Consider the following 19443-nt stretch of genomic DNA (forward strand, 5'->3'; position numbering starts at 1 on the left):
AATAGGAATGTGTGGGAGTTGCATGCAACCCTCCCCCCCCCCCCCCCCCCCGCCCCGTGTGGGGGTCAAGCTGAACCACGTAGCGACTTAGCTGGAATAATGACATGAATGAACGTCAGTCTATTGCTACAGTCAACTGCATGCAGATACAACTGTATATCGCGGATGTGTGCCGAAAGCATACATGATATAAATCTACCATGGTTAGCTCCAGCTGATGACGGCGTCTTACACCAATTGCTTCTACTTGGGGAAAGGTACTATCTTCACGGCCTGCTGACCAGCCTGCTCGAACCTCGATGCCACTTATCTTTAGGGTGGTATACAAGTCGATAGTGACGCACTTGAGTGCATTAGCATGCCTTTTGTCGTTAGATACTACACGCAACATTATGCACAGCGGTATTCGAGATCAGAAGCACCCTCCTTACTCTAAAGGACTCATTTCTGGTTAATGGACCTGGTAAATGCTAGCCAAATAAAGGTTAGCACTCTGTAGTTTTGACCATCAACGAAGTATCATGAATGTCATTTTTCTTGCATTATAGCCCAGATATATTAAGTTCTGGTGCTAATCTTGGTGCCTCATGAAACTTCGAGTTGCGATAAGTCTTAGAGAGTCACGACTGAAGGTCAAAGGCCTCGTATAGTTAATAATCTTACTATAGCAGGTTCACACCTCATAGAACTTTCGGCTTGTGTTGTGGGGAGGAACCTGGAAACTGCACAAGTCGTGCAAATATTAGGGTAGCAGCCGCGGAATAGCGGATGCCATTGTCTCACCCGGTTGCATACTCTCGATCTTTCATTCCATGGGTTCCATATCATGTCCATCTCTGGTTGGCTTTAGGAGAAAGGTGGGATGAGATGCGGCTGGCCGTCGTACCATATGCAACGTGTCATGGTGATCTGAAGTACCTCCGCGGCCATACCCATTTGAATTGCCTTGTGGATCAGCGTCGAACAGCCGCAGCCGGACAAGACTAGGTTTATTTTGGGGCCTTCGAGTCCAGACTGTAGCCCCACTCCATTCCTGTGGGCCGAACGTGGAAAGTCGCTGCTACCCAGGCCTCTTTGCAGACGCCATAACCTGCAGTCGGTTGCAGACTCGAACTGTGAAGAAGTCTGGGTCCTGGGCCCTAGGTGCTGATAGCCAGCCTTCCGAAAACGTTGTTGGAAATATACTCCATCACCCAATAGGAGGCACCTGATGGGCAACCTGGGTGAGGTGCCAAAATACATCAAACTGTTCGATGACAGCCACACCTCGCCTTGTGACGACGTACAGTATTCTTGGAAGGTTACTGGAACTCCGGTGGACAGTGGTGCTACGTCAGGGCCAGCCAGCTTTTCATTACTAACACTGGGGTCAGCAATCTATTTACCCAGTCATGAACTTTACCGGTGAAAAGATGGTAAGTCTAACTGTAACCTCCGTGGCGGGCTGGGGCTTTCGCTGAGAAAGTCTTTTTCTTTGTTCCAGATCGGCGGTAGCCCTGCCTTCTGCTACTTTAGCTATCATTGATGTATCTTCGTTGCTCTTCAGAAGTGGGCCGATGATGCCGGAAATATGTCCTAGGTCTATGACAACATCACGAAGTATTTTGTTAAGACAATCTGCTTGGCACCCCCAATGCAATTACACGCCTGGTAAATGCCAGGCCCGAATATCTCCTGTATCTCAAGGGCAACGCTCTCCTAGAGATTGCCTACCCCTGATGGTTGCATCCGTTCAGTGCTTGGGTCGCTAAGATCGTCGACTCCTTGAGTGTGGCTTACTTACACTCTGAGCTATGTCACTGGTGAGCTTCTGTGCTAGATTAAGTTCTTTCTCATGGATATCAGATCAGCTTTCATGCACGCCATCGCCTGAACGGCCTAAACCAAGGATACCTTCGCGTAGCAGGGGATTTAGATCTAAATTGCAAGCTCGCGCACCAGATCTCTTAATGAGAAAATGGCCACGCGTTTCAGCGTCACCACGATGATTTCCAACGGAAGTGAATAAAATTGAACATCCAAGCCAAGAAAAACAGGAAACAAAAATAAATAGAAGATAAAAAAACATACAACAGAAGGGATTCGCTGGTGGTCACCCACCCAACTACTAACCTCCCGGCGTGTGGCTTAAGTACGGCTGAGCGGACGGGAAGCCCTGTTTTCCACACCCTATGGTCGTATGTACTAGATTGTCTTTTACTTTATCCTATGAAGATGATTATGGGAACTCCATGTGGAATTCCAACCCTCACCTTCTCCTTCAAATCAGGACAGCAGCTTTGGACGAGACGCATGCTAGATTACTCAGCGGGTTCGGGATCCCTGCTTTGAACCGATCGGAATAATTGCCCGATGAGCTTCACCATTAACTGTAATTACATTGTCCAGGAATGTAGCATGCCCATAATGCATCTAGTTGTGTTGACAGCAAAAGAACTTCCCAATGTATTCTGCATCATCGGGAAATGTTTCCCTTCGTGGGGTATGCATCAGGCTCCGGCAGCATGAAAGTCATGCGTTGCGGTTGTAAGGGCATGATCTGCGCACTTGTCATTCGAGTAGTCGAAAGTTTGCTCTCTATAGTTAATGCTGGTGAATGACAGCGCATTACGTACATTAGGTCCACAAAGAGAAAACATCCGTTACACAAAGCAAGGCGTTATGGAAGATTTCCTATTTGATAACCTCCCTTTATCCCTTGCACTAAAACAGAACAAGTCTTGAGAGGAAATGTGTTCGGGTTAAGGTTGGAAGAAGATTCATGAATAAGCTGATATAGTATGTATCAGCGCCCACGTTATACAAATTGAACAAGGAATTGCTTTGGCTTGTGTAACATTCCCTGAGATAGCAGATACTTATTTCTAGAACTTTTACTTCAAGGTAAGTGGACGAATTGGGACTATAACATAGCGGGGAAATAGAGGACAATAGGATAAATCGTGACGTTCAATTCTATGCCTCTGATCTATAAATGGTCTATAGCGCACTCCGGCTTCTACTGGATTATCCTTCAATATCATATCTATTCATCACACGTAGTCACGCCACATTGCCGATCTATAGACATTTAATTTAACTCCGCCATTGCTCAGTTCCCGCTGATATCGACAAGAGACCGTTAGTCTGAGAACCTCCCAAAAAAACAGAGTAAGACTAACTTCAAGTGAGTATAGACTATGTCGACAGTTTGCGGTCAAGATCTTCTCGTGTGGCTTCTCGAGGAATCCAACATAGCTTCATTCGAGAAGCTGGAAGACCTCGTTTCGCAGGAATTCGACGGTACCCACCAAGCTAGATACGCCGTCGAAGGCTCCTTTCAGATTGTGAAACCCGGCTCTCCTGATCATGTTGACGACCTCTCGAAGTCAGGATGCACAGAGCCAAGCTGTGCCCCTGCGACCGAAGAAAGAATCATCAATGGAAAACAAAATACGTACCGAGTGTTGCTGAAAAGCCAGGGGTCTGAGGCTGCCAGTCTTACCAGCAGCGGCATGACTCCCGGACTCACGGGAGCAGGCCTAGGCGGAAGCCGTTGCCCTTACCTTGACGGAATGGCATGCGGTAACTTATGGTTCGAGAGGAAGTCACCTGCTCGAGATCTCTTCTGGGTAGAATCGTCTATGCGTGAGCTTCAGAAGCACTCGAAGAGATCTGAAGAATCGTTGACGAGCTTCTGGCGACTGGTGCCAGCGATCCATAGGCCTCGTATGCAGGACGTTTTTAACGCCTCTTGGGAAAAGAGCGGAGCAGACCCACCATTGAGAGTTGGTATGAGTTTGGATAAAGCTGCAATCGATCCAGATTACCTGCGCGACATGGGTCTTATCCCTACCTAGCTCTGTTGTCGACAGTGCGCTTGTAGCAGATTTTGATTATGTTCATACGGCCACTAGCCTGGGTCGGTCCACCGAGGGTTGTAGTTGCAGATTATGTGTCGCCGTTGACGCTGTGACCAGGCCACTGTTTGCTCGAAAGTTGCTGTTGGGGACATCGGGAATCTTATCGTCTCGGCAATAGTTTCAGTCGACTTGAGCTTGAATGCGAAAGCCGCTGCAAGCGTGAAGGGGGTACCAGTCTCCAAAGGGTATATTACGTTTGTTCCTGCGCTCCCAACTCAGGTTGGCCATCCGCGCTCGAGGGAGATGTGTTCCCTAAAGGAGACGGTGTCGGTCAGGTCCAAAGTGCCGATATGGCAAAGATTTTCCAGGCTTTCGAGGCCAGGGGAGTTATGCGAAATACTTGTGTGTACAGTCTGAGTTGCGCTATTGACTTTTTCGTCTATGGTGGAGCGTACGGCGGGGTATGGTCAATGCAAGACAATCAGTTTCTGTACGACTACGCGATCGGAAGTCGGCCTGACTGCGATGCAGAGCTGCAGGCGATCAGAAACCGTTGTGTGAAAGTGGCGAGCGGTATTGGTCACGAATATGTGGGCGACGGGGTGACTCTGAAGTTTGCTAACTATGTGCAAATCAAGTTCAAGATGGAAAGAGAAGAGGCTGCTCGCAGCGCTGGGAAGAAGGCGCCGGGGTATGTTGTATGGGACGACCTCAAAGCCATGTGTGCGTTCCGTTGCACCGATGGCGTTTTCGCGAATGGGCTTTACGACAGTCGAGGCGACGACACTTCAGTTCTCATTTTGGGTGCGCTGGTGGCGGTGCATGACTTCATTGACCTTGGGTATGATATGGCATCTGGAGAAATAGGCAATATAGTGCCTTCCTTGTGCAAAGGAGACTTGAGACCCGAATCTTTGAAGAAAGATATTCTCGGCTCGGAGCCCTTATGGCTTGGTCTATGGAGAACCGCAAGTACGAACCGGACATTTTGTTTATTCTGGCAACCTTCATATGGCAAATGTCAAACGCTCGTCATCGTGTTATGGAAAATGCTGTTGCTGTCCCCGAAAACCTGAGGTTCAGAGTAAGGTGGAAGTTCAAGAGGACCCTCCCTGGGTATAGCGACCTCGTGGACGACTCAGGTTACACGCAGCATACGCCCGAGCGACTTGAAATTACGATTCCTTGGTCCGGAGAGGTGGTCTCAGGTGGCCATGCTGTCTCCAGGGTTGTGGAGCTAGCTACAAGACCCGAAGAGCAAGAGGTTCTCGAGATGTTTTTGGTTGAATATCTAACGGGGGCAGATCAGCCAGATTTCCACGTATAAAACCCGGTCGCACTTAGATGATTGATGTGTGACGATGATTGGCAGCGCAAAGTCGACTTCACCTGGACACTTTGTATACTAGCCATGTGGGAGGAGGGTATTCTATACGCTGCCTCAATTAGTACTCTGAGGATTAGAAAAGGCCGTTTGGCAACTAATGATGATAGGGCCGGAAAGGGTTATGAGGAGAGAAAGTGGTAGTAGATATTGCTGAAGAATGACTCCACCCACCGGTCATAGTACTAGCGTGATTGAAATATATTTTGCCGAAGGTCGGCTTTATTCAATCTGAAGTCGACGTTGAGGATCTGAAAGCAACTTAAGATGGCTACTAGTACTACCAGTATGTATGAGGGAAGCCTGTGATGTGTTTTGAAAATTAACTACATAAAGAAAAGGAGCGAAAAAATGATAATGAGTTTGTTTCCGAAGAGAAGAACAGTTGATTCAAAGCGGAAGAAAAAAGGAAGGAAAAGAAAAAAGATCTGTCCCGAGGGAGGTTCGAACTCCCGGCCTTGGGATCGCATGGAAGTTATGCTTCCACGTCATACTGTAGTATGAGACCCACGTGATAACCAACTACACCATCGAGACGACTTGTTGAAGAACGCTCACTATTATAGCAATATATCGCAATTGTTGACAGAGACAGTCAAATGATCAATCCGCGCCATCCTCTCTCCCCTTTCCGTCCCCAACTACGGTGCATAACCGGCGATAAGATTGATTAAGCTTACATAGCCCCTAACCAGCGGGTCTAATACAGGGATGTGCTTTAACAATTCCAACTTTTTCTACCCAAAGGAGCCGCAGTAGCGTCGCCATATGGTATCTTATTTCTACATTGGGAAACTCCGAAAGTCCCGATACGAAGCCCATGGGTTTACCGATGCCATCATCCTTGGCTGGCACGTCATCAGATGACCACAGCAAAGTGAGAATGGCAGCCCAATTCAACCAATATCCCGTCGGAATAACTCTCTGCACTATCCGATAGCCATACTGGCTAACCGCTCGTGAAGATCCATCAGTACATCCCTAGTGGGTCCTGAGCTATGCCTTTCACGGCTGCCCGGATATAGGCTTTAGGATACATTGTTTTCCTAATCCTTTCAAGTGCGGCCCGCTATCGGGCTCGGGCATACAATAGGGGCGTTAGTTCTCGACACTCCATCGGCAGTTAAATAGTATTAGCCAACCCAACTCAAAATTCAACTAATGACTTCCACACTCCAACAGTCCCCGGCCAAAACCCAACCAATCTAACCATGGACAAACTCCCTCCCCGCATCGAGGCCTTCCTGGGGCGTCTCTTGCGCAACAAACGAGGCCGCGACGCAAAACTACTCACGCGAACCAGTCCTGTTCTTCAGGCACTTCAACCCACCATTGCGGTAACCTCGTCCGTGGGCCCATCGCAGTCTCCACTACCCGCAGAATACACTCAGGTTGGCGCGAACCGCTTCCCGCCTCTTTCCTGGACGGTACCCAACGACTCGGTGCCCGCAGAGAAAATCAACAGCTACGTGCTTATTGTTGAGGATGCCGATGCGCCGCTGCCGAATCCAATCGTGCATGGGCTGTACTACGGACTTTCAAAGGACAAAACCAGTATTTCTTCAGATGATGTTGCTGTGGCGGACGCGAGCAAGAGGGCGTTACAGGGGGGATTTCAGTACGGGGTGAACTGGCATCAGAATGTGTGGAGTGGGCCGCGGCCGGTATTGGGACACGGCTCACATCGGTATTTCTTTCAGGTGTTGGCGTTGGGAAAGGCGCTGGAGGAGAAGCCTTGGGGAAAGGAGGAGTTGTTGCAGTGGCTGGAGACGGAGAAGGAGAGTGTGTTGGCTTGGGGGGAGTGGGTGGGCACTTTTGTGCGGGAGCCTTAGATCGATGGAATGTGGAATCGATGATAAACTATGGAACTTTGCAAGTTTAGTGGAATGCTTAATTCTAATCCTAATTTATTCAATCATATAATGTTATGCTCGCTGACGGGTCGATCATTTACGGGTAGGGATGGTCAGGTGATCTGATTGTTTGTTCGCTTCATCAGTAGCAATCCCCTCCCTAGGTACCCCTTCGTTCTTCATCCCTGCTGCCATGTATCTACCCGATAGCTGTAACGACCATTTCGAATTTATCGGATGACAAGATCATGTTGTGTTGCATTGGATTCCCAAGCGAGAAATCTCCATATTCGTCCAATGTGCCGCTGAGGGCCTCAGTAGTACCCGTGCGCCACACCCAACGCTAGTAGAACCTTGCTGATCGTTTAAAACGTAGCTGGGTGGATATATCCAGCCCGCACCATGATCCTCCGGCATTGTACGACATGACTAGAAGCCGACCCAGCGGCTACTTGCAGCAAAAATCTATGCGTGCAGTCCGGGAACGAATAATAAGTATTATTCTCCTGGCAGCCGTTAGAGAACCTCACGAGGGTCTACCCCTGATGCGGTACATGACAGTCTTGAGAGGCAATCCCCTCTCCAGAAATCCCTCATGGCTTGTTTCTGAGATAGCTTTAATTCTGCTCGTGCTGAAGGTTCTAGGCATATGATAACTCTCGACTAAGCTTTGTCAGTGATGCTGGCTAAGCTTTACTGGCCGTCTTGATTGAGCTTAAACACACGCTGGGATGTATTCTGCTCAATATACTATCAGACAGGTCGTATTCATGGCGTATCGATACCCCTTTAGATGGGATGATGCTCAAGCGGGAGCAATTTAGCTAGGAAACGTGCATAATCATCCAGCGGATTAGGCTTCGAAAATATAGCGCACTATTCTGTATAAATGATTAATTATTGCAGAAAAAGCGGGGTGGATGCTAAATGGATATTTTGCAGCATTGCTCCCTAGCTTCTGCATACCTTTGAAACGAGGTCGTTCAGACTATTTGTAGCAAGACTTTTGGCCCCAGATTATGTGCTACTATTCAGACAGTCCCTCATCTACAATAAAATGATCCAGAGAGATGAACAAGAGCAATTTGCTTCCGGTAGCAGTAGTCCTCTCGAAACCATGGAGAGACGCCCGGACGTTGGAAGTTCTACCATCAATGCCATCGTTGTTGTGAGTACTGCATTTTCTCCGCTAAAATAACCATCCAAGGAATCTCTAACTAAACTCCTGACAGGACTGGAATGGACCAGATGACCCAGAATGTCCCCGACACTGGCCAAAGAGTCGGAAATGGCTCAATGTGCTTCTGATATCTCTCCAAGGGACTCTATCCCCGATCGCATCAACTATTCTAACGCTAGGTGTATTCGACATCGCAACCGAGTTCCGTCTAACGAGCCCATATACCCCAGCCCTCCCCATCGCCTTCTACCTCGTGGGTCTCGCACTAGGACCTCTGGGCGTGGCACCATGTTCGGAAATATTTGGCCGGCGTCCCGTCTATACCATCTGCTTTGCCATCTTCACTCTCCTCAACATCGGCTGCACATTGGTACATAACATGGCCGGACTGGTTGTTCTACGCTTTCTAGCGGGCGTGGCTGGCTCCGCAGGGCCTAGCCTAGGCGGCAGCAGCATCGGGGATCTGTTTTCTCACGAGGAACGAGGCAAAGCTCAAGCGGTGTATGGCTTAGGACCTATATGTGGTCCGGTTCTCGGAGGTGTTATTGGTGGGTTTATTGCCTACGGCACGCATGGCTGGCGATGGATGATGTGGGTGGTCGCTATAGCTGCTGGTGTCGTTACTAGTCTCGCTGTTCTCTTTCAGAAGGAAACATATGCGCCGGTCTTGCTGCAACGTCGGAAGAGAGCCCTGGAAAAGGCCAACCCGGGGGTCACATACCGGGTCGAGATGGGCTCACACGCATCACAGGTCTTCCGACAGTCTATTCTGCGTCCTCTTCGACTTCTCTTCTTTTCACCGATATGCACGTTCATGAGTCTCTACCTAGCATTGTATGTGACTGGAAATCCCCACCTATCGACCGGCAAGTACTAACTAATGGATCAGAGTATTCGGCCTCCTCTACCTCCACATGGTAACGATCACCCTCCTCTTCGCCTCTCAACCCAAATACAACCTCTACAGCTACAACTGGACACACGGAACCACAGGCCTTGCCTTCCTCGGCGCCGGCATCGGCGCATTCGCCGGTGTCGCTTTCTGTATGAAATACTCCAACCCATCATACCGATACTTCGCTGCCCGCTACGAGCAAAAAACTGGAAAAGCGACGCGCATGCCCGAATTCCGTCTACCGTTTATGCAAGTCGGAATGCTGATCGTACCCATTGGCCTACTGATTTTCGGATGGACTGCGGAATATCACGTCCACTGGATTGTGACGCTTGTGGGCGCCGCTATTTTGGGGTTGGGTATGGTCACGGCGTATATCTGTGTGCAATCGTATTTGGTCGATGCGTTTGAGGAGTATGCGGCTAGTGCGCTTGCTGCTGCTGTGGTGGCGAGGTTTATTGTTGCGGCGGTATTTTCGGTGGTTGGGTTTCAGCTATATCGAAGGTTGGGGTATGGGTGGTATGTGTCCTGCTTTATGACCTGGGTGATCTGGGTTTGCTAATAGTTTCTTATCTAGGGGATCGACGCTGTTGGCGTTCATTTGTTTGGTGGCTGTTCCGATTCCGTTTCTGTTGGGTCGATATGGACCTAGATTGCGACGGATGGGGACTGAGATGGTTTAAGTAGCGATCTCTTTTGCATGATGATATAATAGCAGAAGGGATGTCAGTCCAGAGCTTCGGGCCACTCGGCAGGTTGGATCTACAACGTACCACGGGAGATAGACCGGGATCTACAGGGTAGGGTAGCAGGATGTAGAAACCGAGATCGAGTGTATGAACATGGGGAAATCAAGGAAGCCTCTTGAATTTGTTCCATTGAAAGTGCCTATACTCAGTAGTGGTCATTGAATAGATCGGTAGACCAACGCCACCATTCCACATTAGGCAAGCGTGAGGGGTCAAACACAGACACAGCCTCACGATCACGACTCTCCTCCACTCTTGGAACCATCCCCGTCACGTTCCCCTAAATAAAATCTGTAGCAGATCCCACTGCTTTTACCCTAAAATTACTTCATTCCAAGCATGTCTCCCACTCAATTCCGCCTGATATTCAGCGTCCCCCCCACCGGCCTTGCGGCCTGCAAAGCCGCCATATTTGCTGCCGGGGCTGGCCGCTATCCCGGTGGGAAGTATACCGAGTGTTGCTGGACCACTGCTGGAACGGGCCAATTCCGCCCCGGTGATGCTGCTAACCCACATATTGGGACTGTGGGGGCCTTGGAGGAGACCCCAGAGGTCCGGGTTGAGACGATCTGTGTGGGAGAAGATGTTGCACGGCAGGCTGTGGAGGCGTTAAAGAGGTATGCTAAAGTTTTGGCTGATGTGGAAGTGAAAGTTATCGACATTGATATTGACTGGTTGAGTAGGGCTCATCCATACGAGCAGCCGTCGTATAGTGTTTTTCGAATGGAGGATTTTTGAACATTTGTACTGGGAGTGCGAGTTGTGTATTGAGCGGCTTAGAAGGGTGGAACCGAGTATTTGTATCCAGTTTCTGTATATAACGTCTCACCTTGTCACTACTTGCGATCTTTGTGGCTGATTTCGCCGGCTGTCGAAAGGGTATACGATGGCTCACATTCTCGCTTCACAGTAAAACTCAAGAATTGGGGATTAGTATAACCTCCTACCTTCAACTGGATCCTTTTGTCTGCCCCTACCAGCTAGTGCAACGCTTTATATAGACTTGGAGGCATGCAAAACTAAGGCTACATGAGCTAGTAGCATGAAATCAAAGTATTTGGAATATATTAGGGACAATTGGCCAGCCAATTTCCTAAGGTACTAAGTAACATTGCGCCTAACCCCGGCAGGCCTAGATGTACATCGTGCAACAAAGTCCACCATAGCTTCTCTGCCACTCGGCTTGACCGGAATCTCTGTATGCAGAGCTCCGAGAACATGCTTCCGAGAGATATCCAGGCCAAAGCGTTTCCCTTCGCGTTCAAGGTCATCTGCCGCATGTGGCGGGATTACCTCGTCTTTCTCGGCAGACAATATTAGGACTGGTGGCAATACAGCATTGTCACCATCGCTATCCGGACTTTGATCATCTATATTCTTGAGATCGTCTCTCCACCGTGCCATCCGCTTCATAGCCAGGATACTATCCCAATGGCTCCGTAAAAAAGGCCACAAATATCGATACGGCAACCATTTCTGAGGATAGAGGCTGATCAACATATCCTTGACACTGGATGAAGGTGCCTCGAGGATAACACCAGCAATAGAAGCTGGCGCTTGCGAATCTGCAGTGTGCGACCGAGGAAGATACGTAGCGAGACCGGTAGTTGCGATCGCTGTTCCCAAACTATGGCCCCACAGAATGACCTGCAGAACTGTGTCCGGGGCAGCATATGTCTCCGTAACCCAATCAAGAAAGGCCTGAGTGTCGAGCTCAATACCTTGCTGAGTAGGACGGCCAGATGATGTCCAGAAACCACGATATGAGAGAGCAACCACCACGTACTCTTTCTCCTCAGATGCTGAAGCAGAAGATTTTGGAGAGGCGTGAATTGCGCGCAGGAACTGCGATAGAAGGGGCAATCTCATGGGGGTCGAGCCGCCGTTGCCTTGGAAGTAGCAAATCACCACTAATTTCTTCTTACAGTGATTTCTCGACTCCTGAATGCTTCCAGGCGAGGTGGCTTTGACAGGAATGCGACCTTCGCATATTGCTAGTTTTGTACCATCACGGCTCCGAATTTGGTGTGTTTGCCAGCGTACTGGCTTACATTGTCCCTCGTAGTCGGAGACCGTTTCAGATCGTGCAAATGGTGGTAGCCAGGTGAGATAAAGAAGCTTCTCTTGCATCACTACAATCCAGAAGCATTTCCAAGTCCATAGAGAAAAAAGCAGTCCCGTGAATATGACGGGAGGAATCAAGATTGGTGGTATGGATTCGGTAAAAAGGGTACGTAATTGAGGACAGCTACTTGAGTGTAGGGGTTGGTACATATGATGGTAGGGTGTAGGTCGTCTTTGTGTTGCCCGAACAACAGTGTAGACATTTTGGGACGGGATGTGACTCTGGAACCACACCGATGGGGGTCGCGGGTTCCTAGCTTTTCTGATGATAGATGGCGGTCCGACAAGACCGGGAGGTACGCGTTGAGCGCAATGCCAGATGCGTCTGGTCGGCATGAAAGGTTGGGTTGGATGCGAGATAGGAAAAGAGAAATAGCGTCGGGGAAGACAGAAACAATGGAGGATGCAGAGGAAGATTTGATTTGAGACGGGGATCCGGGGCAAGTTGTGCATTGACATAGATGAGTCAGCACTACACAAGACAGGCTTGGTTGAATTCATAATAGCCCCTACAATGGTAAGTTTCTACGCTTCTGTGCTTGGTCTCTACTGTCCAAAATTTTGAATATCGAGAAAGTAATGGAGGTTTCATTTAATTTGTATCTTAGGCTTTGTCAAGCATCCGACTGGTGAATCTCAGTATCATGGAAGCTGAAACAAACAAATTTGGCACAGCCTCGACCTGCACAATGAAAACAAAACAGATGGATCAAGAGACCAGGTTCCTAGTTATACTAGACAGGACTGACACCCTTGATAGGATGCATCATACGTCCTTGAGCGAGCTCAATTAGCATATCCTGCCGAATGATGCGCAATTGCTTTCGTCTTCTGAACGATATGTCTGCAACAGTAGCCGTTTTCTGGGGTTTCATATCAGAAGAGGTCATATCCTCATCCTCCGTGGAATCCTCATCCTCAAAGTTTTCCAATTCAAGAATGTTTTCTGGGAAGAAGCCTGGGGGAAGGCCTCTCCTGGAAAAAAACACTCTCCGCATGTCCTCTTCCGGGAACAATCCTCTAGGGGCCTCTCCTGGGATGTCCCTGTCGCGGCAACCTTCCGGGTCCAATTGTGGCACAGATAGATCCCGAACGTATCCAACAGTAAGACGCACCATCATCCACCAAAGCTGAAATTCGGTCTTGAATCTGTCAAACTTCCAAAGGCTATATTCTGGAGAAGAGTACAAGGCGTCCCAGAACCGCCCTTGGTCTCCACAGAGTTCCATGTCCCGGTGGTACTCTAGAAGCCATTCGTTGACTTCAGCTGACACCCATGTCTCGACAAGACGGGCAGGACGGAGGATCATAACCCCAGGAAGTGACTTAGGGTACCTTCCACATGTGTATTTCTCACCTTCCTTGTCACAGGCGCACTCAGTAGAATTGATTTTGTCATTATCGCGACACGCCCGACGATGCTCCTCGCACGCGAAGGGAAGCCGTTCATCACTTGCCAAGAGACAGTCTAGATCATCGGACTCAGTCGGGCTAGCGGGTATGCTAGAAAGGCCGAGGCAGCCACTTTTCCCTATTGTAGAGACTGATATGCCCAATTTCAGGGTGCTTTTCCCCATCCTGGAATCTCTCAATGTGGAATAGGTCATTGGGCTTTGGGAACCCTGAACCGGAAGCTGGGCGGCGAATAACAGCGGGTACCTTCGTCTTTACATTGACGTGACAGCCCTGCTGTCTTTAGGACCTCTCGCGCCTTTTTGAGGTAATTGCCGTCAATGGCAAAACTGACAGTCTTACCGTCAAAATAGTATGGTTATCCATTCGAGGGATCCGGAATGACTTACTTCAATTCCACCACGGATCCCGAGAATTCGATGATACACCGGACCGATTAAGATGCAAGGTACGCTACTGTCCTTGAGCAGCTTAGATACTTCAGCAAAGAACTAGGGTTCGTTGCCCACCTCCCACTGAGGAAGTTGAGACTTGTCAGTGTGTGCGCTTGTTGATATTTTCGAAGAAGTGGACCATCATACAGTTGAAGATGCACAATTCCAAGATGAGAACAACAGCGAATCTAGGGTCCTTTATAGACTTTGAAAGAAAGAAAGTCGGGATAACTCCGTGGTTACTTAACCAATATCCAGTCCTAATCGAGGCAGTAGCTGAATGTTCCGGTGGATTGTTAGGTCGATCTACCAGGGTTACCCGGGGAGCTCCGATCTGGCTCTACTGTAGTCGAAGAGGGCCCATGATATTGCTAGACGGGACATCAAGCAACTAGGTTGCAATCATAGGGACGTTCTTTCTTCAGCAAAGGTGCCTTTTGCAATGACCAGCCGGGTATTGTTGGTTCATTTATCAGACAAGACATAAGGACATAACTGTCTATGAGGTCTGGATAACCATTCACTCATCATATAAGAGGGAGTAGTTTCTATCTATCAGGCACAGATCTTTCGATTACTGTTTTACCAAAATTCCAGTTTGATGACTAGAGACCGACATGGGGGAGCGTAGAATAATGCCTCATATGGGGAAACCAACCAGCTCTACTGGGTGATTGCCCCCCGGCGCAGTGAGTATGTACCTGGCTAGCCCTACGGAAGCCATCTCAACAATGCTGACGACGAAGGTATAAATACAAAACATCAGCCTGAAAATCCACAGAATGGCAAATGCCAAGATAACTTGTAAGAATTCTCAGTGCCAGGTGAGGCATCTTCTCATCATATATCTAGCACAGTTGCTTGGGTTGGAACTAGGTCTGTCTTGACAATACCCCTCTATTCAATGCGACACAGGCCTTCGTAGTAGCTTAGTTCCCAGATAGCCGCCTATCTGTGAACAGAGTCTACAGTGATGGATGCCGGCATACTCAAGTCTTCGACTTCATGTTCCGTTTGATCAGATAATCGTCGAAGAAATCAAGCAAGATCTATTCACCCAGCAAACGATGCGTTCTCTGTGTCAAGAGTTATGACGTCAAAATGGCACAGCAGAGCGGATACTGCGGGTATGGCGGGAGGGACCCGATTAGCAGGTGCCTTGTTTATCAGGTGTCTCTCGCATTTTAGCTGGTGGAGAGGAAAGGAAAGAAAGCGGGGAAGACGTCGATCATCCGTTGGACCGTGGAGCAGCATTCCTTTACAAGCAGCCACATACCACCTTCATTAGGGAATTCGCAATACCAATAACCGTCGAACTTGGATTAGGTCTCCTGGGAGCCCGCCTGAAGTCTTCAATTGCCCGTTCACCCATTGCTGTCATTATGGACCGAAGGCCACCATTGCAATCTACCTACCCATGGACAAAAGCACCAGTGATAGCACAAGCTCCTATGCTCAACATCGCCGGCCCAGAGCTAGCCACCGCCGTATCCGCAGCTGGTGGGATAGGATTCATTGCTGGTGGAAATGATGTCTCGAACCTGGAAAGCAAGTTGCAGAAAGCCAAACAGCTCGTGAAAGAGTATCAGGCAGCGGAAAGCTCTCCCGACCAGAACCGTCTCCAGCTATATGACGGCCCGAACTTACCGGTCGGTGTCGGGTTCCTGAGCTGGGGAGCCGATCTCAAGATGGCATTACCACTTATCATCCAATATCGTCCATGTGCCGTGTGGCTGTTCGCGCCACCTAACAGTGCTGCAGATCAGGTTCCTTGGGTGGAGGGGATTCGGACCCAAACTGGCGGCAGTGTGACTATCTGGGTACAGGTGGGAAGCGTGGAGGATGCAATTGACGCTTCAGTCAAGCTGCAGCCTGACGTGCTCGTCGTGCAGGGTAGTGATGGAGGGGGTCACGGATTGCAGCACTCTGCTAGTATCGTGTCTTTGGTTCCAGAAATCATTGATCATCTGGATGCCAAGCCTCCAGTCAATGCGAACAATTTATTGAAGCCCAAAATTGTTGCAGCAGGTGGTCTGGTAGATGGTCGAGGAGTGGCCGCCGCTCTCACCTTAGGTGCTGAGGCGGTAGTGATGGGGACTCGGTTCCTGGCTTCTCTTGAAGTTCCTATACCGAAAGGATACCAGCAAGCCATCATCGAAGCTAGTGATGGAGGGATCCATACTATTCGCTCCGCTGTCTATGACCGGGTACGTGGGTTCCTGTCCTGGCCACCGAAGTATTCTCCCCGAGGAATTGTGAACCAAACGCACACAGACTTTGTGGCCGGTAAGGTGACTGAGCAGCAAAATTACGACCTTTACCAAAAGGCTTTGAAGAAGGGAAACCCAGGTTATGGACCTAATGGGCGACTAGCTACGTTTGCAGGCACTGCGGTTGGCTTGGTGAAAGAAATTTTACCAGCAGGGGAGATAGTTCGGAGGACAAGGAAGGAGACGGAATCTGTTTTGAAGATAGGTAGACTTGCAAAGCTGTAGAATATACTATTACATTCAAACTTTTGGGTAAAAACACCATCCTCGGGCCGTTGTAAAAGGGCAGGACGATGCCAATATCTCGGGACCAATCCTAGCTTAGCCATTAGCCCCAGTTTCAAGAAGAAGATTGTGCTCTGAAGTCCCAGATCAACATATAATTGTGCATATGACTCTCGCATGGAGGAAATGGAGCATGGAGTCTACGGGAATCAGCATTGGGGTATATCACGTCTAATATGTACGTTGTCATTCTGATTTACAGAGGGTGAAATTCAAGACTGATTAGTGATCATATACTCATCTGCTTTTATTGGTGAGTATTATCAAATTTTAAGTGATGCTCGGCCAAGCATCAAGATGGAAAATAAGCATTAAATTGAAATGGCCCGCCAAGAAAGCTAAGGGCAGCTCATTGCGCAAGCGCCTCCTTAGCTTAACTGCTGGTGCTGAGACTGACTGTCTAGACTAGACCGTTGGTCTTCTGATTTTTAATTGCGCCGTGCACACTGATATTCAGCTCCCACCGACCCCTGGCTCTCTACAATCTGCATAGCGGATAAACATTCCGCTAGAGGCAGGGTAGAATGCGCTCGGACACTTGATCAGTTCAATGAAGGTGGAGAATTGCGGAACAAGGGCACAGACCAACGGAAGTGCTTAAGGGCAGTTCTAGTCGGACATGGGCTGGTAAGATGCCTTTCAGCTGCGAGACAACACCTCGGTTCAGCCGTCGGAGCGACCATAGACTAATGCACCGGCAAGGATCAGATTTTGCGCTTTGCTTTTGTGTGCCGCGTACACCCTGCAGCCAATATGCTTGGTGCACGGCCGGGTGGCGGGCCGTTTCTTGCTAGGGCACCCACTAATGTGAAGCTAAGTTGACTCCCAGGATGTTGATAAGGTGAGGGGAACTCGGCTACCTTGATTTTCCTGCGCCGTATCTTTTGAGCAGTTTCTCTTCCGATCTCGCTGTTGTTTTTCTTCCTAAGTGCTCCCACCTGTACTTTTCCTGGCTTCAGGCTCCCCTAAGGGTGCAGGATGGTCTTCGCACACAACACGCAGCAGGATGCTGCCAAAGATCCCGTCGTTGCTGGCGCGCACACCCTAGAAGCCGATGCATCTAGTCAGGAGGATGACATCAAAGGCACACGCCACGACGTGATAGAAATGGATCGCATGGGTAAGACCCAGCAATTCAAGGTAAATATTCGGCGCCCAGATAATCGCATCCGACTAATGTATGGGATCGCAGCGCAACATCCAGTCTTTTGCAGCCCTCAGTTTTTCGGCCGTATTGCAGTCTACATGGGAGTACATCATGCTGTAACGCGATCATTAAATTCCACTACTCCGCTCAGGGTCTAAATATCAGTAGGTCGGATTATGAAGGATTACAAGATGGTGGGTTGGCAGGCATGCTGTGGACCTACGTCTGGAGTGCCATTGGATTTGGGTTCGTCATTGTCTCTATATCTGAAATGGCCTCGATGTAAGTTGCCCCATCTATACATACCATCACGGTCGCTAACCGTCTAGGGCGCCTACGTCTGGAGGCCAGTACCACTGGGTCTCCGAGTTTGCATCCCCACGCTACCAGAAATTCCTCAGCTACTTAACCGGCTGGATGTCTGTCCTGGCATGGCAGGCAGGAACCGCATCGGGCTCATTCCTGACTGGAACCATCATCCAGGGCCTGATTAGCGTCCGTGATCCCGACTACGACCCCACTGGATGGCAAGGCACAATGTTTGTATTCGCCATGATCCTCATTGCGTTCTTCTTCAACATATACGGCGCGGCATTCATGGCCCGGATGCAAAATGTGCTTTTGGCAACTCATGTTTTATGCTGGTTGGTCGTGGTGGTGACACTTTGGGTTCTGGCTCCGCTACAGCCCGCCGAAGCAGTGTTCACAAAGTTCGAGAACTTCGGTGGATGGTCATCTATGGATCTTACTGTGATGGTTGGCCAGCTTGCCGCCATTTACGGCTGTCTCAGTATGTATACCAGCAACATGTTCAAAGATCAGCACTGACAAGTACAGGCTGTGATGCAACGGCCCACATGTCGGAGGAAATCAAAGATGCAGGGCGATACGTGCCCATCGCCATCATATGGTCTTATTTTGCCAACGCAATCCTAGCACTAGTCGTACTTATCACGATGCTCTTCGTAACTCCGTCCGTCGAAGACTCACTCAATGACGACACCGGCTTCCCCTTCATTTACGTCTTCAAACAGGCCACCAACACAGCAGGCGTCAACGGCCTAACAGCGATCATTCTCATCCCTGTGATCATAAGCAACATCCTCTTCAACGCCTCGACGGCACGACAGACCTTCTCCTTCGCTCGCGACCGCGGGCTCCCATTCTCCAACTGGATCGCCAAAGTCGATGAAAAACGAAAGCTACCAGTCAACTCCATCATCCTGAGCTGCATCATCAGCGCCCTACTGGCCCTGATTAATATCGGCTCCGAGACTGCCTTCAACGCCATCGTCTCCCTCAACGTAGCGGCTCTCATGTTCTCCTACTCTATCTCAATGAGTTGTCTGATATGGAGAAAGCTTTTCCACCCGCATACGCTGCCCCCTGCGCGCTGGGGGCTGGGACGATATGGACTGACGGTTAACATTATCGGCTGGTTATATGTACTGTTTGCGCTATTCTGGTCGTTTTGGCCTGAGTCGACACCTGTCACGACCGAGACGTTTAATTGGAGTGTGGTGATCTTCGTGGCGGTGTTTTTGGTGAGTCTTGTTATGTATGTGGTTCAGGGAAGACATCAATATGATGGGCCGGTGACGGAGGTGAAGAGATGTGGGGATTTATAGATGTCTAAGATTTACATAGAGGTGGCGCAAAATTGTTTACTAAAGAGTATAATACAATGGTCCCTGGAAAAATACAAAGAGACACATCAAAGTATTAAGCGGGCATCAAATATAATCTAGCGGCAGAGTTCGCATTTTGTTCAATTTACTTTCCTCGAAGATCATCCTGGAGAACATGTGTGGAGCGCTGTGCACACTTGGACAGTCAGTTGTCAGAACATATTCTTGTTCGCATTAAT

At 49.2% G+C, this 19443-nt stretch overlaps 9 protein-coding genes and 1 non-coding gene across 10 annotated transcripts; 7 read left to right on the forward strand and 3 right to left on the reverse strand.

Annotated features, from left to right (window-relative positions):
- Positions 1-3179: 3179 nt before the first annotated feature.
- Positions 3180-3839, forward strand: BO87DRAFT_428542 (uncharacterized protein; the record flags this gene model as incomplete). Its single annotated transcript, XM_025627458.1, has 1 exon — positions 3180-3839. The coding sequence occupies one exon, from the start codon at positions 3180-3182 to the stop codon at positions 3837-3839; it is 660 nt and encodes a 219-aa protein (XP_025477018.1).
- A 353-nt stretch (positions 3840-4192) lies between these two features.
- On the forward strand, positions 4193-5169 carry BO87DRAFT_428543 (uncharacterized protein; the record flags this gene model as incomplete). The annotated part of the gene is made up of 2 exons (XM_025627459.1): positions 4193-4683; positions 4737-5169. 2 exons carry the CDS (start codon positions 4193-4195, stop codon positions 5167-5169), a joined length of 924 nt encoding a protein of 307 aa, XP_025477019.1.
- A 486-nt stretch (positions 5170-5655) lies between these two features.
- BO87DRAFT_t196 lies at positions 5656-5763 on the reverse strand. Its single transcript has one exon. It is a non-coding gene; the product is annotated as a tRNA-Met (tRNA).
- A 585-nt stretch (positions 5764-6348) lies between these two features.
- On the forward strand, positions 6349-7058 carry BO87DRAFT_418041 (YbhB/YbcL family Raf kinase inhibitor-like protein; the record flags this gene model as incomplete). The annotated part of the gene is made up of 1 exon (XM_025626855.1): positions 6349-7058. Exon 1 carries the CDS (start codon positions 6438-6440, stop codon positions 7056-7058), a length of 621 nt encoding a protein of 206 aa, XP_025477020.1. The 5' UTR covers positions 6349-6437.
- A 1078-nt stretch (positions 7059-8136) lies between these two features.
- BO87DRAFT_442151 (MFS transporter) lies at positions 8137-9837 on the forward strand (the record flags this gene model as incomplete). Its single annotated transcript, XM_025628031.1, has 4 exons — positions 8137-8247; positions 8312-9093; positions 9149-9673; positions 9732-9837. The coding sequence occupies 4 exons, from the start codon at positions 8137-8139 to the stop codon at positions 9835-9837; spliced, it is 1524 nt and encodes a 507-aa protein (XP_025477021.1).
- A 333-nt stretch (positions 9838-10170) lies between these two features.
- On the forward strand, positions 10171-10895 carry BO87DRAFT_408830 (structural toxin protein RtxA). Its single transcript, XM_025626195.1, has 2 exons — positions 10171-10520; positions 10587-10895. The coding sequence occupies exons 1-2, from the start codon at positions 10243-10245 to the stop codon at positions 10639-10641; spliced, it is 333 nt and encodes a 110-aa protein (XP_025477022.1). The 5' UTR covers positions 10171-10242; the 3' UTR covers positions 10642-10895.
- Positions 10896-11001: 106 nt separating this feature from the next.
- BO87DRAFT_378892 (alpha/beta hydrolase) lies at positions 11002-12397 on the reverse strand (the record flags this gene model as incomplete). Its single annotated transcript, XM_025623898.1, has 1 exon — positions 11002-12397. Exon 1 carries the CDS (start codon positions 12361-12363, stop codon positions 11005-11007), a length of 1359 nt encoding a protein of 452 aa, XP_025477023.1. The 5' UTR covers positions 12364-12397.
- A 364-nt stretch (positions 12398-12761) lies between these two features.
- BO87DRAFT_399359 (uncharacterized protein) lies at positions 12762-14238 on the reverse strand (the record flags this gene model as incomplete). Its single annotated transcript, XM_025625434.1, has 5 exons — positions 12762-13530; positions 13656-13777; positions 13830-13896; positions 13933-13986; positions 14219-14238. 5 exons carry the CDS (start codon positions 14236-14238, stop codon positions 12762-12764), a joined length of 1032 nt encoding a protein of 343 aa, XP_025477024.1.
- Positions 14239-14975: 737 nt separating this feature from the next.
- BO87DRAFT_418043 (nitronate monooxygenase) lies at positions 14976-16369 on the forward strand (the record flags this gene model as incomplete). Its single annotated transcript, XM_025626856.1, has 2 exons — positions 14976-15001; positions 15163-16369. The coding sequence occupies 2 exons, from the start codon at positions 14976-14978 to the stop codon at positions 16367-16369; spliced, it is 1233 nt and encodes a 410-aa protein (XP_025477025.1).
- Positions 16370-17310: 941 nt separating this feature from the next.
- On the forward strand, positions 17311-19287 carry BO87DRAFT_378894 (GABA permease). Its single transcript, XM_025623899.1, has 5 exons — positions 17311-17569; positions 17622-17692; positions 17745-17858; positions 17906-18366; positions 18414-19287. Exons 1-5 carry the CDS (start codon positions 17408-17410, stop codon positions 19202-19204), a joined length of 1599 nt encoding a protein of 532 aa, XP_025477026.1. The 5' UTR covers positions 17311-17407; the 3' UTR covers positions 19205-19287.
- The last annotated feature ends 156 nt before the right edge of the window (positions 19288-19443 follow it).

The sequence above is a fragment of the Aspergillus neoniger genome (assembly GCF_003184625.1).
Source record: "Aspergillus neoniger CBS 115656 unplaced genomic scaffold BO87scaffold_28, whole genome shotgun sequence".
Classification (NCBI taxonomy): domain Eukaryota; kingdom Fungi; phylum Ascomycota; class Eurotiomycetes; order Eurotiales; family Aspergillaceae; genus Aspergillus; species Aspergillus neoniger.